Source organism: Bubalus bubalis, chromosome 1, assembly GCF_019923935.1.
Source record: "Bubalus bubalis isolate 160015118507 breed Murrah chromosome 1, NDDB_SH_1, whole genome shotgun sequence".
Classification (NCBI taxonomy): Eukaryota; Metazoa; Chordata; class Mammalia; order Artiodactyla; family Bovidae; genus Bubalus; species Bubalus bubalis.
This window is the reverse complement of record NC_059157.1, coordinates 10,812,392-10,829,943: the sequence shown is the minus strand read 5'-3', so window position 1 is coordinate 10,829,943 and position 17,552 is coordinate 10,812,392. Positions and strand designations below refer to the sequence as shown.

At 37.9% G+C, this 17,552-nt stretch overlaps 1 protein-coding gene across 3 annotated transcripts in view; it reads right to left on the bottom strand.

The window, feature by feature from the left end:
* The window catches only part of LOC102405271 (A disintegrin and metallopeptidase domain 3), a 113,766-nt gene that overhangs the window by 34,536 nt on the left and 61,678 nt on the right, over window positions 1–17,552 (bottom strand). For all 3 annotated transcript variants that reach the window (XM_006078640.4, XM_025278201.3, XM_044929779.2), the window contains 2 exons: window positions 11,044–11,183; window positions 992–1,178 (listed from right to left, as the gene is read on the bottom strand). In XM_006078640.4, coding sequence (XP_006078702.3) covers window positions 992–1,178; window positions 11,044–11,183 — 327 coding nt within the window. The remainder of the gene's footprint in view (window positions 1–991; window positions 1,179–11,043; window positions 11,184–17,552) is intronic.

Genomic DNA, 17,552 nt, shown 5'->3' with positions numbered 1-17,552 from the left:
GACCAAAAATAATAACACGACACTGGAATGTAACAGATGTGGTGGTGCATTTATTATAATCCATGAACCTATCAGTTCAGTTCAGTTGCTCAGTCGTGTCCGACTCTTTGCAACCCCATGGACTGCATCGTGCCAGGCTTCCCTGTCCTTCACTATCTCCCAGAGCTTGCTCAAACTCATATCCCGTGAGTTGGTGTTGCCATCCAACCATCTCATCCTCTGTTGTCCCCCTCTCCTCCTGCCTTCAATCTTTCCCAGCATCAGGGTATTTTTCAGTGAGTCAATTTGTTTGCATCAGGTGGCCAAAGTATTGGAACTTCAGCTTTAGCATCAGTCTTTCCAATGACTATTCAGAGTTGATTTTCTTTCGAATTGACTGGTTTGATCTCCTTGCAGTTCAAAGGACTCTCAAGAGTCTTCTCCAACTTTATAATTTGAGAGTATAAGTTCTTTGGTATTCAGCCTTCTTTATGGTCCAACTCTCACATCCATACATGACTACTGGAAAACCCACGGCTTTGACTATATGGTTCTTTGTGGGCAAAGTGATGTCTCTGTTCTGTAATTCAATTTTGTGAAACCAAGCTAAAATAAATGAAGTTCCCCCAATGCAAGGACTGAAATGAGAAGATGAAGATGTGAACAACAGCATACATTTAATAACTCAGTGATTTAAATCAGTCACTTGAAAGGAATTCATGGATAATTTAGGTGATAATTATACTACTGTTGGAATTGATGTTTATGATACAGGAAGATGGGTAATATTTACACAGTAAGGAAAATCTTCATTCAACTCAGGCTGCATTTAGCCTATTCTTAAATTCTTCAACTTCAAATTCTGGATGAGCCAAGTTATCACATGCCCCCCATCTTAGATGTTTGACTATATGGAACAATTTTTTTTTCAAGTTTTCCCCCTTTATGTCACGTCTGCATTTGTGAGATTACGTGACAAACACAAAAACACACACCAGTCTTTTTCACTAACCTCCACGGTGCCACAGTCACATTGTTCAGGTGGCTCCAAAACCCCATTGCCGCAGATGGACTGTCTTCCTTGTGGAACCACTTTGGGAACTGTTCGATTCTGAAGACATTCAAATTTAGGCTGCGAAGTTGTATGTTTAAATTCCTCTGTGCTGCAACTGCTGAAAAACTTTATGCCATGGGAACGTCTAAAATTAAATTGTATTTGTTAGTGAAAAGGAATGAAATCAGTATCAAAATAACACTCTTCAATAACATGCTGTGAATTATTTACTTCTTCATTAGAGAATAGCTAAGAAATGGAGAGCGCTTTATTTTTAATTCAATTAGTAATAAAAGAATAAGCTCATTTCTATTCTAATTCACTATACCAGACGTCTAATAAATAGAGGATGTTAAGGAGGTTGCATGATTGAGGACATGTTAAACAAAACAGTGCTTGTTGACAAAAAGGCTCTATTTAAGTACAACTTACTGTTTATTACTTTCCTTATTATTTACAACACTGTCAAGATTATAATCATTATAGTAAGAAGAACTAATTATTATTAAGAAAATGATACATACTAGGGATAATATAGAAAACTGAAAGAATAAACACAATGTTTGATTGAATTAATTAGAAGTCAGAATTATTTTTATTTTGGTAACAAAATTAAAACAGCTCAACATGAAGTATATAGAATACATAAACCCTAGATTCTCTCCAGTTTGATATTTCTATATTTCTAGTACACTGTTTAACGAGTTTTTGCTTAAATTAGTAACAAACTCATACTTAGAGAAATGACATGAGAAACAAATTTTGTTTCCTAAACAAGTTGAATAATAATAATTTTAATGTATAACTCATATAGAGAACTGAATTCTCTTAAAACAGACCTTCAATAACAGGAAACAAAGATATGTTGTTAACATCTAATTCTTTTATCAGGTTCAAATTTCCCCTTCATCACGGTACTGGCACTCTACAGCAAAAAGATCCACTTCAGAACCAGCCACTGCCTTTAGTACTCCTATCGCCTTAGTCTAGTTGACTACATTTTTTTGTGGCATTTCTGACATTCAAAAGTTTTATAGTCTCAGGCTGATTATTCGGGAAAATGTGCCTCCTTTTAGGTTTATGAAATGTTTCCCAGTACTTAAGACTGAGGTTATGTATCTTGTTAAACGCATCACAGAAGTGTTGCTGAGTCTGTCTGCTCCATTGCATCCTAACAGCACATGATTCCAACTTGTGATGTTTTTGAAAAAAGTCATTTTGATTAGGTGATTAAAGTCTATACTCTAACATCTCTTTCTCTCCTTATCTCTTAATAATTATTTGGGGAGAAGTTTTATGTATATATATCCTTCCTAGTTATGTTTTCAATATATTCACTATGTATATATATCTTTTATAACCTTATTTATAATATATCCATTCAATATATTTATTCACTTCAAACAATATTTTCATGTATTTATATGAATATGGACTCAAATTTTCCTAGTACACTAAAGGGTGTTTTAATCCTTAATTAACATTACATATGACTTTCAGATTGTCCTAGATTTGCCTGTTGGAAGACTCCTTCAAACTGTTTTGTGTCCATGAGGCACATATCCAAATTCTTTGAACATCTTCTTATATTCTGACACAAATGCTCATGGCTCATTTGTATCTTGTCTATCTTAGTCCTGGAATCAGGCACATGATGTCTCCAACTTTGTTCTTTCTCAAGGTTATCATGGCTATTCAGGGTCCATTCAAATTTTAGGATTGAATCACTGCAGATGGTGACTGCAGCCATGAAATTAAAAGACGCTTACTCCTTGGAAGGAAAGTTATGACCAACCTAGATAGCATATTGAAAAGCAGAGACATTACTTTGCCAACAAAGGTCTGTCTAATCAAGGCTATGGTTTTTCCAGCGGTCATATATGGATGTGAGAGTTGGACTGTGAAGAAAGCTGAGAGCCGAAGAATTGATGCTTTTGAACTGTGGTGTTGGAGAAGACTCTTGAGAGTCCCTTGGACTGCAAGGAGATCCAACCAGTCCATTCTAAAGGAGATCAGCCCTGGGTGTTCTTTGGAAGGAATGATCCTAAAGCTGAAAGTCCAGTACTTTGGCCACCTCATGCGAAGAGTTGACTCATTGGAAAAGACTCTGATGCTGGGAGGGATTGAGGGCAGGAGGAAAAGGGGATGACAGAGGATGAGATGGCTGGATGGCATCACCAACTCAATGGATGTGAGTTTGAGTGAACTCCGGGAGTTGGTAATGGACAGGGAGGCCTGGCGTGCTGCGATTCATGGGGTCTCAGAGAGTTGGACATGACTGAGTGACTGAACCGAACTAATTTTATATCTGGGAAAAGTATCATTGCAATTTGAATAGGGATTATATTGAATGTGCAGACTGATTTGGATAATATAGATTTTTGCTGTTCAGTCACCCAGTTGTGCCCAACTCTTTGCAAATGGCAAAACGCCAGGCCTCCCTGTACCTCGCCATCTCCCGAAATTTGCCCAAGTTCATGTCCACTGTATTGGTGATGCCATCCAGCCATATCATCTTCTGATGCCCTCTTCTCCTTCCTCCCTCAATCTTTCCCAGCATCAGGGACTTTTTCAATGAGCTGGATATTAGCATCAGATGCCCAAGATACTGAAGCTTCTGCTTCAGTTTCAGTCCTTACAATGAGTATTCAGGGTTGATTTCCTCTAAGATTGACTTGTTTGATCTTCTTGCTGTCCAATGGACTCTTTAGCAGCATTCCTTCCACAGTTTGAAGGCATCAATTCTTTGGTGCTCTGCCTTCCTTACGGCCCAGCTCTCACAAGTATAGATGACCTGTACTTGTCATCTATAGCCCTGTCTATATGGACCTTTGCCGGCAGAGTAATGTCTGTGCTTTCAATACACTGTCTAGGTTTGACATAGCTTCCCTGGTGGCTCAGATGGTAAAGCATCTGACTGCAATGTGGAAGACCTGGGTTCGATCCCTGGGTTCGATCTCCGGGGAAGATCCTCTGGAGAAGGAAATGGCAACCCACTCCACTACCCTTTCCTGGAAAATCTCATGGACAGAGGAGCCTGGTAAGCTATAGTCCATGGAGTAGCAAAGAGTTGGACATGACTGAGTGACTTCATGTTTTTTTCCCCCTGCTTAGAAGCAATTGTCTTCTGATTTCATTGCTCCAGTCACAATCTACAAAGATCTTAGGGCCCAAGAAGAGGATATCTGTCACTACTTCCACTTTCCCCCTTGTATTTGCCATGAAGTCATGGGGCCAGATGCCATGATCTTAGCTTAATATTTAATTTTAAGCCGGCTCTTTCACTGTCCTCCTTCACCCTCATCAAGAGGTTCCTTAGTTCCTCTTCACTTTCTGCCATAAGGGTGGTGCCATCTGCATATCTGAGGTTATTGATATTTCTCCTGACAGTCTTGATTCCAGCTTGTGCTTCTTCCAGCCCAGCGTTTCTCATGATGTACTCTGCATATAAGGTGTATCAAGTACTTAAAGGGCTCCCCTGGCTGGGGTCCTTCTCTATTGCTCACTGCATCAGGTACTTAAAGGGCCACCCTCCCTGGGTCTTCCCCAACTGGTCAGCTGCTGGTGCTGGCAGGTGGGGAGAGAGGCTCTAGTGATGGCGACGGCTCCACCCCTTGCCCACGACTCAGCAGTGTCGCCTTGCCTCCACAGCTGTCTGGCCTTTTGACTCAGCAGTGTCGCCTTGCCTCCACAGCTGTCTGGCCTTTTGACTCAGCAGTATCACCTTGCCTCCAAAGCTGTCTGGCCTTTTCCCCCACAATCTCCTCCCTGACGTCCCCTCAAGTTGTCTCCCCATAGTCAACAACAGACCTTACCCTGAGACTGCTCTCCAGTCTATATGCTCCAGCTCCCAGCTGCCACATATTCCAGGAGACTTGTGTCCCTGTCCAGGGAAGGGAGGGGCTGCCCCAAGGATTGTCTCTGTGGTTCTCATTCCATTCAGACTGTCATAGATCAGCTGCTGCATTCTCCTACAGCTTCCACTGTCCCAAAATCTTTCCCTGCTGTGGGGATCTGACTGATGCTTCAGTTCCCCTATACCCTGCATGCAGGTTCAGTCCTGATCACGCTCCTCCTTCCTTTGTCCTGCCATGTTTTGCATCAATCTATACATTCCTTTTCAGTGGTAAGGGACTCCTGTCTACTTTCAACTGGTGTTCTGAGAGAACTTCTGCAACTGAAGGTGTATTCCCGATGCATCATCCATGTAGAGAGATGTACTCTACACCCACCTCCTCCTCAAACACCTTAACCATGGCTGTGTACTGTTGAGTTAGGCTTGCTAATATTTTGCTGAAGACTTTTGCATCAAAATTCATCAAAACCATAACATTAATTTTTTTTCATGCTATCCTTGTTTGTTTCAGTATGAAAACAGTGCTGGCCTCATAAAATATTGATTGAAAAATTTCCCTCCTCTTCTATTTTTCAGAAGAGTTTGAAGATTTGTAGGAATTCTTCTTGAATATTTTGTATAGCTCACCAGGGAAACTAGTGGTCCTGGATTTTTGGTTGCTGGAAGGTTTTTGGTTCCTGATTCAATCTCCATATGGGTAATCAATCTGTTCAAGTTTTGTATTTCTTTATGATTCAGTATTGGAAGGTTCTATGTTCCTAGATTATTATTCATTTCTCTTAGATTTTCCAAATTGTTCATGTATAATAATTGTTTATAATAGTCTCTTATAAGCTTTTGTTTTATGTAGTATTATCTGCAACATATTGTCCTTCATTTTTAATTTTTAAAATTTGAATCTTTTTGCTCTTTTTTTTGAAGAGTTTTGAGCTAAAAGTTTGTCAATCTTGTTTAAAATCTCAGAGAACGATTTCTTGGCTTCACTGATCTTTTTCTAGTATCTTTTTATTATCTATTTCATTTATTTTCACTGTGACTTTTGATACTTCCTTTCATCTACTAACTTGGACTTCATTTGTTCTTCTTTTTTCGAGTATAGATTAGGATGGTTTTTTTTTTTTTTAAGCTTTTCCTTGAAATAGTGATTTATCACCATAAACTTCTACTTACAACTGTTTTGTCTGCATGGCATAAATTTCAGTATGTTGTATTTCCATTTTTGTTGCTCTCAAGGTCCTTTTTGAGTTTTCTTTTCTTTCTTTGTTGGCACATGATTATTTGGTGGTACCTTGTTTAGTCTTCACATATTTTTGAGTTTTCCAGTTTTATTCTTTTAATTTATGTCCAGGTTTATACTATTGGGGTTAGAAAAGATGTTGAATATGGTTTTGAAATTCTTTAATTGGTTGAAACTTGTTTTGTGGTCTAACATATGATCTGTTCATGAGAATGCTTCAAATACACTTGAGAAGAATGTGAGTTCTATTTCTACTGGGTGGAATGTTCTGTAATACGGGTCAATCTATCAGGCCTAACGTTTCATTACAGCCAATGTGTCTTTCTTGACATTCTGCCTGGATGATCTATCTGATGAAATACATAGGTACTTAAAAGTTTCCTACTATTACTGTTTTACTGTCTGTTTGTCCTTTTATTCCTGTCCATATTTGCTTTAAGTATTTAGTTTATTCTGTGTTGAGTGCAGGCTTCCCTGTGACTCATTGGTAAAGAATCTGTCTGCCAAGCAGGAGACGTGGGTATGATCCCTGGGTCAGGAACATACCCTGGAGAAGGAAATGGCAACCTATTCCAGTATTCTAGTCTAGGAAATCCCCTGGACAGATGAGCCTGGTGGGCTATAGTCTATGAGGCTGCAAAAGAGTTGGACATGACTTCGCAAGTAAACAATGAAACAATAAAAACAACAAATGTTGAGTGTATGTATATTAATAAATGTTATTTCTTCTTACTGTATTGTTCCTGATATAAATAAGCAGTACTCTTCTTTATCTCTTACTATCAGTATTTGTTTTAAAGTTCATTTCTTCTGATATTAGTATAGTCACTCCAGCTTTCTTTGGGTTTCTATTTACGTGGAATATCTTTTTCCATCCTTTCAATTTTAGTTTGTGTGTCCTTACACCTGCCTGGAATCACTTGTAGGTATGAGAGTGGTGGGTCTTGCTTTTCATTCATCATCCATCCTGTCTTGTGACTGGAAAATTTGATACATTTGCTTTAAAAGTAATTATTGATGGCATGGACTTATTGTCATTTTGCTCCTTCTTTTCTGGCTATTTTGTAGTTCCTCTAATGCTTTCCTCTGCCCTTGCTCTCTTCCTGCATTCCTTCTTTTTTTTTTCTCTTTTGTGCTTCCACTTTTTTTTTTTTTTTTGGTTATGGGTTTGGTTTGATTTTTGTTTTGTTTTTGTTTTATGGTTACCATGAGGCTTGCACATAACAATATATATCTCTCACAGTCTAAGTAGATAACAAAGTTTCGAATGCACTCTATATTTTGACTTAGAATATATTTATTTTCCTCAACAGGTTTTATGCTTTGATAACATTTTATAACTTTTTATGTTACATATAGCTTATCACAATATTATAGTTGTAATTTTCATGACACTTGACTTTTATGCAAACCATGTTACCTTTAATTACCTGCTTTGAGAGTGAAAGTGAAAGCCACTCAGTCATGTCTGTCTCTTTGCAACCCCATGGACTATATATAGTCCATGCATTTCTCCAGGTCAGAATACTGGAGTGGGTAGCCATTCTATTCTCCAGGGGATCTTCCCAACCCAGGGATCAAACCCAGGTCTCTCACATTGTAGGCAGATTCTTTACCAGTTTAGACACAAGGGAAGCCCAATTGCCTACTTTACTTATTCAATTATTCTGAATTTCAGTATATATTTACTTTTACCATTGAGACTTATACTTCTTATGTTTTCCTTTTACTAATTAGTACCTTTTCTAAACATTAAAGAACTCCATTTACTATTTCTACTAAGGTCGGACTAATGGTGTTAAACTCCTTTAGATTTTGCATGTCTGTAAAACTCTTATCTCTTCTCTTCAATTCTGAATGACCACTTTGCTTGGTAAAAGTAGTCTTTTTCTTTCAGCATTGTGCATTTACCATACCACTACCTACTGGCCTGCAATGTGACTGCTGTCAAAGCTCCTCATGTTCTTATAAGAGGTTCTGCTGTATGTAACAAGCTGTTGCTTCTAAGACGGTTCCTTGTCTTTAATGTTTGATGTTTTAATTATGTTTCTTGGTGTGGGTCTCATTGAATTCATCTTATTTACAATTCTGGGCTCTTTGAATCTGGATATCTGTCTCCTTTCCCAAGTTAGGGAACAATTTAGCCATTATTTCTTCAAAAAAGTTTTCTGTCCCTTTCTCACTCTTCTGGAACCTATATAATGTGATTATTGGTCCACATGATATTGTCTTATAATTCCCTTACCTTAATGTTTGTGTAGTAATTTTTCCTTTTGCTGAGTTTGTTAATCCTTTCTATGCTCTTTTTAGTTTATCACTACAATATTCTATTGTATATTTCAGTTCAGTTTTGTATTCTTCAGTCCTCTGACTTCCATGCAGTATTTCTTTATATTTCCTGTGGTTTTATGTTCTCACATTGTTCATCCAGTCTTCTCTTTATCTTGGTGAGCATCTTTCAGTATACTATTTTGAATTCTTTACTGGATATTCATTTATATCCATTTGATTATGGTCATTTTATGACATATTATCTTATTAAATTATCTTATTCTTTTGTTTGGAATGTATTCTGTTGTTTCTGCATTTAACTTAATTGTCTCTTGTTTATCTAACTCTAGACAAAACAGCCATCTCTCCTAGTCTTGAAGGAGTGGCTATAAACAAGATGAATCTAGTCATTCAAGTCGATCCTAGATTTTTCTTTTCTTTGAAAATTTTCATACTGTCCAAGCACCAGCCAATTTCATGATCAGTGTCTTTGAGTTGTTAAGGGTATGATCAGACCTGTCAATGTCCTAAAATGAAGGACCTGACTTAGCACCTAGGATTGGGGTGATTGGAAACCCGACCTTCAGTTAGCAGCCTTTAAAGTATGCAAATTATACACGCTTCTGAGTGTAAGCATAAGTTCCACAGCTCAACAGAGGAAGGCAATATAGAGAATGATGGGTGGCATTCTCAAAATTTGGGGTGCTTTCTTCAGGAACTGGAGAAAGCAAATGGGATGGTGACATTAGTCCCACTGGGCTCTGCTTGTTGAGAGAATCACCAAAGGCTGTAAGATGTGTGCCGAAGAGGAAGCTTCCCTTTCAGACAAAATCTCCTGGACATGCTAATAGGCCATTTTCACAGAAAGTCTGCGGTGTGTTTCAGTCTCCTCTCTGGGCAGTGCCCTGGGGAGACAGCTGGCCAAGAACTTACTTCTTCAATTGAGATTATTAGAGTCCCATGGGACCCAGCAAGCAAGTCCCTCTGACCAGAGCTTTCTCATCTCCCTTTCTCTCAAACTTACTGAACTGCTGTATACTATGAGAATCATCATTTACCGAATACCATTGGCAAAGCTGCTCCAATCTTTGCTCAAAATCTGCTCCAGTCTTTGCTCAAAACCTATCACCCTGCACATTTAGCAAGAGTTACCATAAATCTCTAAAGTAAAGGGTCCAGAAATAAGAAAGAAAGCAACAAACAAATGAAAAAAAAATAAACACACACACACACACACAAATAAATAAAAGAAAGAAAGAAATAGCTGGGTCCAAGATGGTGAGCAATCAGAACTGCAAGAGATCGTGAGTCTCATTATATGTTTATTTTACTACATTAGAGTATTAAATGACACACCTACCAGTGCCCATAAATGGACATTATTGTTCAAAAAGGATTGATAAATGTAGGCACCCCACTCCTTTGAAAAAGCCCTGCCCCTTCCCTGGAGGACTAATGCATATGGTTCTGCATCACTAGCCTTACTCTTCCTTCCTTCGTCTTTACTTTTTAAAAGTAAATCCCTATCACCACGTGGGTGAGAAGTTCATCTGTGAACTTTCTCGTTCTTTGTCCATTGAAGAAATTTTATCTGTTGAGGTATCTCAGCTTCCATTTCATTACTCTGCTTCTTGAATAAAACAAAACAAGAACCATCCCCTGTCCAGCCAGAGAAGCTAGGGTCCATAGGACTTAATTCAGTAACAGTATTACCCTATTGTTATTCTGTGTGAAATTTTTAACATTCATGTTACAAAGCATATTTTATTATCCATGCTGCATAAATCAATTAAAATGTGTTTTGTTACATTTATCATAAAATCCCAATTTCTGCATCATGATCGCTTGCTTAGCTCCTTTCCTACATTTTCTAGTCCTTCCTGGACCTCTTTCTCTGAATCATGATTCTTTAACCTGATTGTATTTTACCATCTTTAAAAAAATTCTATGCTTTTAATATTCTTCCATATAATTTCAGTCATTTCTTTTGGTTTGTTTTATCCTTTCCAGTCTTTTGAGCTTTTAACATTTCTTCATATCCACGTACCACTTCACTGTCTTTCCCTGAAAAGTTTTCAACGAGTTCTTCATGTGACCAGACTTATTTCTTCTGTTTCAGGTCCCAACATGCGTTTTGTCTCATAGAAAGCTTCCTAGACCCCTCTTTTTTAATCATAAAGTTTCTCTTCTCCATGTATTCCCTGTTTATTTTTCTCTCAGCACTTAATATAAGTCATTTAAATTTTGCTTATTCTCATGTTGACTTTAAAATTCTGTCCCTGATAGACTAATACAAAATATATAACACTTTTCTATCTTGTTAATCATTCACATGACAGACTAACACAATTCTTGTAACAGTACATGCTTAAATTTTTTTTGATAGGATGAATAAATCTCACATCAAGATTCCAGTGCTTCACAAGAACTCATCATCAATGACTTGACACTACAGCACTGAGCATAGAAATATGAAGCACATTTCCTACAATATCAAATACTCATTCCTTTAATAAACATTAAAATAATTCATAGGTATTTAGTAAAAATGCTTTTATCTATGTTATATCAAAGATATAGTACATCAAGGAATGCTATAAATATCTCCCAAAAGAAGACGAAGTTTTGATAAAAATCACGCCTTACATTGCTTCAGGATTCATTATGCATGCAATTCCTGGACAGGAACATTCATAGATGTTATTATTATACTTTAATCCCAGCATAATTCCAAGTAACTGCGTGAAAAGAACTGAAAATGCCTCTAAAGTTATCATCTTCGAATACTAAAGGGAATAAAAAACAGAATGGTTGCTCAAGTTATTTTTTTCAATCCCTGGTTTTTTCATGTAATTGTGGCTATATTAGCTAAATGCAAATACAAATGTAATAAACTTTTATATAAAGCTCATTATTTTCTTAAGAACATTGGCAAAGTTAGATTTTGTTATTCTTTTAGGATAATATTACTCTCAATACAAATGGCATTCATATATAAACAATACTATTAATAATATATGCTTTCATTACATGCTACTGATTTAATTCTAATAAACTGAAAAAGTATTCTGAGAAGATTAATCATTGTTTCAGTAACTATAATACTTTTAATTTAAACACTTTGAAAAATACACAGATTCTTAAGAGTTTAACTGACAGTCAGTTTTAATGTCAGAAATAGTTTTAGGATAAAATCAGTTTTTTCCTAAAGGCAAAATACTAGCATTAAAACAATAAAACTTGAGTAGTGATGAAAGCAACACACAAAGCCCTGGTTGGTAATCAATGATGTTTTTAACTCTCTCCATAGTTTTGCCTTTTCCAGATTGTAATAGATTTGGAATGATATAGTGTGTAGACTTTTCAAACTGGCTTCTTTTACTAACCACTATGCATTTAAAATTCCTCCATGTCTTTATATTGCTTGATGACTAATTTTCTGAATACTGAATAAAATTTCTCTTTATGTCTTAACTTGTTTCTTTATCCACTCATGTATCAAAGCACATGTTGTGTGCTTTTAATTTCTGGCAATTATAAATAGAGTTGCTATATGCAATCAGGTCCAACTTTCTATGGATACAAGTTTTCAGTGAAATTTTCTAAATGGTATAGGGGATAACTACTGGATCATGAAGTCAGGCAGCGTTGAATTTTATGAGTACCAAACTGTCTAAAGTCTAATTCATCAACATGAATGACAGTTCCTATGCTCCAAGTCCTCACAATATTTGGTATCATCAGTTTTGCACATGGGCACAAAACTGAATAAGAACAGCAAGTTAAATTCTTGCCTTGTTCCAAATCTTAGTGGAAAGTACTTCATCTCTAAACATTAAATTTGATGTAAGCTCTATTTTTTTCTAAATGATCTTTGTGAAGTTCTAGTTTGCTTCTCTCACTATTTTGGTGAGCTTAATCATAAATTGTCTTAAAATTGTCAAATGCATTTTCTGCATCTATTGATATAATCAAATAATTTTCCATTTTAGTGTAATGATAGGATCAACTAACTTAATTGGCTTTAATTACTTATCCTTAAGCATCTGAAGTATCTTAAGACCATTATATCTACTACTGTGGGCAGGAATCCCTTAGAAGAAATGGAGCAGCCATCATGGTCAACAAAAGAGTCCGAAATACAGCACTTGGATGCAATCTCAAAAATGACAGAATGATCTCTGTTCGTTTCCAAGGCAAACCATTCAATATCACAGTAATCCAAGTCTATGCCCCAACCAGTAACTCTGAAGAAGCTGAAGTTGAATGGTTCTATGAGGACCTACAAGACCTTTTAGAACTAACACCCAAAAAATATGTCCTTTTCATTATAGGGGACTGGAATACAAAAGTAGGAAGTCAAGAAACACCTGGAGTAACAGGCAAATTTGGCCTTGGAATATGGAATGAAGCAGGGCAAAGGCTAATAGAGTTTTGCCAAGAGAACGCACTGGTCATAGCAAACACCCTCTTCCAACAGCACAAGAGAAGACTCTACTCATGGACATCACCAGATGGTCAACACTGAAATCAGATTGATTATATTCTTTGCAACCAAAGATGGAGAAGCTGTATACAGTCAACAAAAACAAGACCAGGAGCTGACTGTGGTTCAGATCATGAGCTCCTCATTGCCAAATTCAGACTTAAATTGAAGAAGGTAGGGAAAACCACTAGACCATTCAGGTATGACCTAAATCAAATCCCTGTGATTATACAGTGGAACTGAGAAATAGATTTAAGGGACTAGATCTGATAGAGTGCCTGATGAACTATGGACGGAGGTTCGTGACATTGTACAGGGATCAAGACCATCCCCATGGAAAAGAAATGCAAAAAAGCAAAATGGCTGTCTGAGGAGGCCTTACAAATAGCTGTGAGAAGAAGAGAGTGAAAAGCAAAGGAGAAAAGGAAAGATATAAGCATCTGAAAGCAGAGTTCCAAAGAATAGCAAGAAGAGATAAGAAAGCCTTCCTCATGGATCAATGCAAAGAAATAGAGGAAAACAACAGAATGGGAAAGACTAGAGATCTCTTCAAGAAAATTAGAGATACCAAGGGAATATTTCATGCAAAGATGGGCTCGATAAAGGACAGAAATGGTATGGACCTAAGAGAAGCCGAAGATATTAAGAAGAGGTGGCAAGAATACACAGGAGAACTGTACAAAAAAGATCTTCACAACCCAGATAATCACGATGGTGTGATCACTGACCTAGAGCCAGACATCCTGGAATGTGAAGTCAAGTGGGCCTTAGAAAGCATCACTACGAACAAAGCCAGTGGAGGTGACGGAATTCTAGTTGAGCTACTTCAAACCCTGAAAGATGATGCTGTGAAAGTGCTACACTCAATATGCCAGCAAATTTGGAAAACTCAGCAGTGGTCACAGGACTGGAAAAGGTCAGTTTTCATTCCAGTCCCAAAGAAAGGCAATGCCAAAGAATGCTCAAACTACCGCACAATTGCACTCATCTCACATGCTAGTAGATTAATGCTCAAAATTCTCCAAGCCAGGCTTCAGCAATATGTGAACCGTTAACTTCCAGATGTTCAAGCTGGTTTTAGAAAAGGCAGAGGAACCAGAGATCAAATTGCCAACATCCACTGGATCATAGAAAAAGCAAGAGAGTTCCAAAAAAACATCTTTTTCTGCTTTATTGACTATGCCAGAGCCTTTGACTGTGTGGATCACAATAAAGTGTGGAAAATTCTGAAAGAGATGGGAATACCAGACCACCTGATCTGCCTCTTGAGAAACCTATTTGCAGGTCAGGAAGGAACAGTTAGAACTGGACATGGAACAACAGACTGGTTCCAAATAGGAAAAGGAATACATCAAGGCTGTATACTGTCACCCTGCTTATTTAACTTATATGCAGAGTACATCATGAGAAACACTGGGCTGGAAGAAGCACAAGCTGGCATCAAGATTGCTGGGAGAAATATAAATAATCTCAGATATGCAGATGACACCACCCTTATGGCAGAAAGTGAAGAGGAACTAAAAAGCCTCCTGATGAAATTGAAAGAGGAGAGTGAAAGAGTTGGCTTAAAGCTCAATATTCAGAAAACGAAGATCATGGCATCTGGTCCCATTGCTTCATTGGAAATGGATGGGGAAACAGTGGAAACAGTGTCAGACTTTATTTTTTTGGGCTCCAAAATCACTGCAGATGGTGATTGCAGCCATGAAATTAAAAGATGCTTACTCTTTGGAAGGAAAGTTATTTCCAACCTAGATAGCATATTGAAAAGCAGAGACATTACTTCATCAACAAAGGTCCATCTAGTCAAGGCTATGGTTTTTCCTGTGGTCATGTATGGATGTGAGAGTTGGACTGTGAAGAATGCTGAGCGCGAAGAATTGATGCTTTTGGACTGTGGTGTTGGAGAAGACTCTTGAGAGTCCCTTGGACTGCAAGGAGATCCAACCAGTCCATTCTGAAGGAGATCAGCCCTGGGATTTCTTTAGAAGGAATGATGCTGAAGCTGAAACTCCAGTACTTTGGCCACCTCATGTGAAAAGCTGACTCATTGGAAAAGACTCTGATGCTGGGAGGGATTGGGGGCAGGAGGAGAAGGGGACGGCAGAGGATGAGATGGCTGGATGGCATCATTGACTAGTTTGAGTGAACTCCAGGAGTTGGTGATGGACAGGGAGGCCTGGCGTGCTGCAATTCATGGGGTTGCAAAGAGTCAGACACGACTGAGCGCCTGAACTGAACTGAACTGAAATACCTGAAAATTTCAGAAGTAAATATCGATAGAGTAATAAAATATTAAAAAATTAATCATGATTACATATCAATACAAACAATAAACCTAAAAATTTGCTGAGGGTTATTAAAAAGAGACTTTATCCGGCAAAAGAAACAATCAGAAATGCAGACACAATTTTTTTTCACAGAAGCAAAAAACAAAAACAGAATGTAGAAAGGAATACTGTGACAAAATAACCAACATATGCGCTATGCATGTCTCAGAAAGAGAAGAGAGAAAGGGAAAGAGAGTGTATTCAAGAAACTCAGTGTCACAAATGTTAGGAATCTAAGCACATGCAGATTTAAGAAGCTTAAGGAACTCAAACTAGGAAAATCCAAAGGGTCCCTACAAAGAAAATCACAACTAGCTGTTGAACAACATCAACAGGAGGATGATGGAACCCACAAAAATGGATACTCCATGTCCAGAGACAAAGGAGTTTTCTCTTTTTTGTTTGTTTGTTTGTTTTGTTTTGTTTGTTTTGATTTTTAAAACAAGATGGTAGGAAGAGCGCAATCATGACAAAATGAAATCCCATATCCAGCTGATGCTGGGTGACCCACTAACTGGAGAGCAACAATACCAAAGAAGTTCTCCCATTGCTGTGAAGGTTCTGAGCCCCATGTCAAGCTTCACAACCCAGGGATCTATCCAAGTGACTAGGAATCCCAAGAAATCTGACTTTGAAGGAGAGCAGGATTTGACTGCAGGTCTTGCACAGGACTGGGGCAAACAGAGAGTCTATTCTTGCAGGGCACAAACAAAATCTTGTGTGCAACAGGACTCAGGGGATAGGAGCAATGACCACACAGGAGACTGAATCAGACCTACCAGCTAGCTTTGGAAGGTTTTCTGCTGAGATATGGGTTGTCAGTGGCTCATTGCCGGGATAGGGACATTTGAAGCAGCAGTTCTGGGAGGTGCCCCTTGGCAAGCGCCTTCTCGGAAGTCACCATTTGCCCTACCACAGAGCCTGTAGGTTCCTGCCCTGCATCACCTCAGGCCAAACAACTAGCAAAGAGGGAGCACAGGCTCATCCATCAGAAGACAACAGGATCAAAGTGTAATTGAGCACAGCCCTACCCATCAGAGCAAGACTCAGTTTTTCACACTACCAGTTCCTCCCATCAGTTCCTTCCTCAACAACCAGAGGGCAGGCAGAAGAAGAAAGTAGAACTGCAATCCCACAGCTTCCAAAAGAAAAATCACAATCACAGAAAGTTAATCAAAATGAAAATGTTGAGGATTACATCTCCAGATGAAGGAAAAGATGAAATCCCAGAAAAACAACTAAATGAAGTAGAGATAGGTAACCTTCCAGAAAAAGAATCCAGGACAACTATATTGAAGATGACTCAAGATCTCAGAAAAAAGAATGAAGAATATGCAAATGTTTACCAAAGCCCTACCTAGAAGAACTAAAGAATAAACAGAGATGAACAATACAGTAGAAGCAATCAACAGCAGAATTAACAGGCAGAAGAATGGATTAGGGCTCTGGAAGACAAAATGGTGGAAATCACTGACGCAAAACAGAAAATAGAAAAAAATAATGTAAAGAGATGCAGACAGCCTAAAGAGTCCTTTGGGGCAACATTAAATGCACAAACATCATATTACAAGGATAGCAGAAGGAGAAAAGAACAAGTTACCTAAGAAAACATTTGAAGAGATGGTAGCTGAAAATTTTCCTAACATAGGAAAGGAAACAATTAACCAAGTCAAAGAAGCAAAGAGAGTCCCAGGCAGGATAAACCCCAAGAGGAATACACTGAGACACATAATAATCAAAGTAACAAAGATAATATACTAAAAACAACTATGGAAAATGACAAATAACATACAAGCAAACTCCCTTAAGGTTATCAGCTTATTTCTCAACAGAAACTCTACAAGCCAGAAGTCAATGGCAAAGTATATTTAGAGTGGTGAAGAGGAAGAAACTACAACCAAGAATCCTCTACCTAGCAAGACTCTAGGTTCAGATTTGATGGAGAGATCAAAAGGTTTACAGCCAAGGAAAACATAAGAGAATTCAGCACCACAAAACCAGCTTTACAGTAAATGCTAAAGGAACTTCTCTAGGCAGGGAACACAAGGGAAGGAAAAGATCTATAAAAGATAAACCCAAATGGTAATAGGATAATACATGTTGATAATTACCTTAAATGTAAATGGATTAAATGCACCAACCAAAAGACAAAGACTGCCTGAGTGGATACAAAAACAAGACTGGTATATATGCTATCTACAAGAGACCCTTGTCAGAGCCAGGGAAACTTACAGATTGAAAGTATGGGAATGGTATTCCACACAAATAGAAATAAAAAAAAAAGCTGGGGAAGGAATGATATGTTCAGAAAAAGTAGACTTTAAAACAAAAACTGTTAT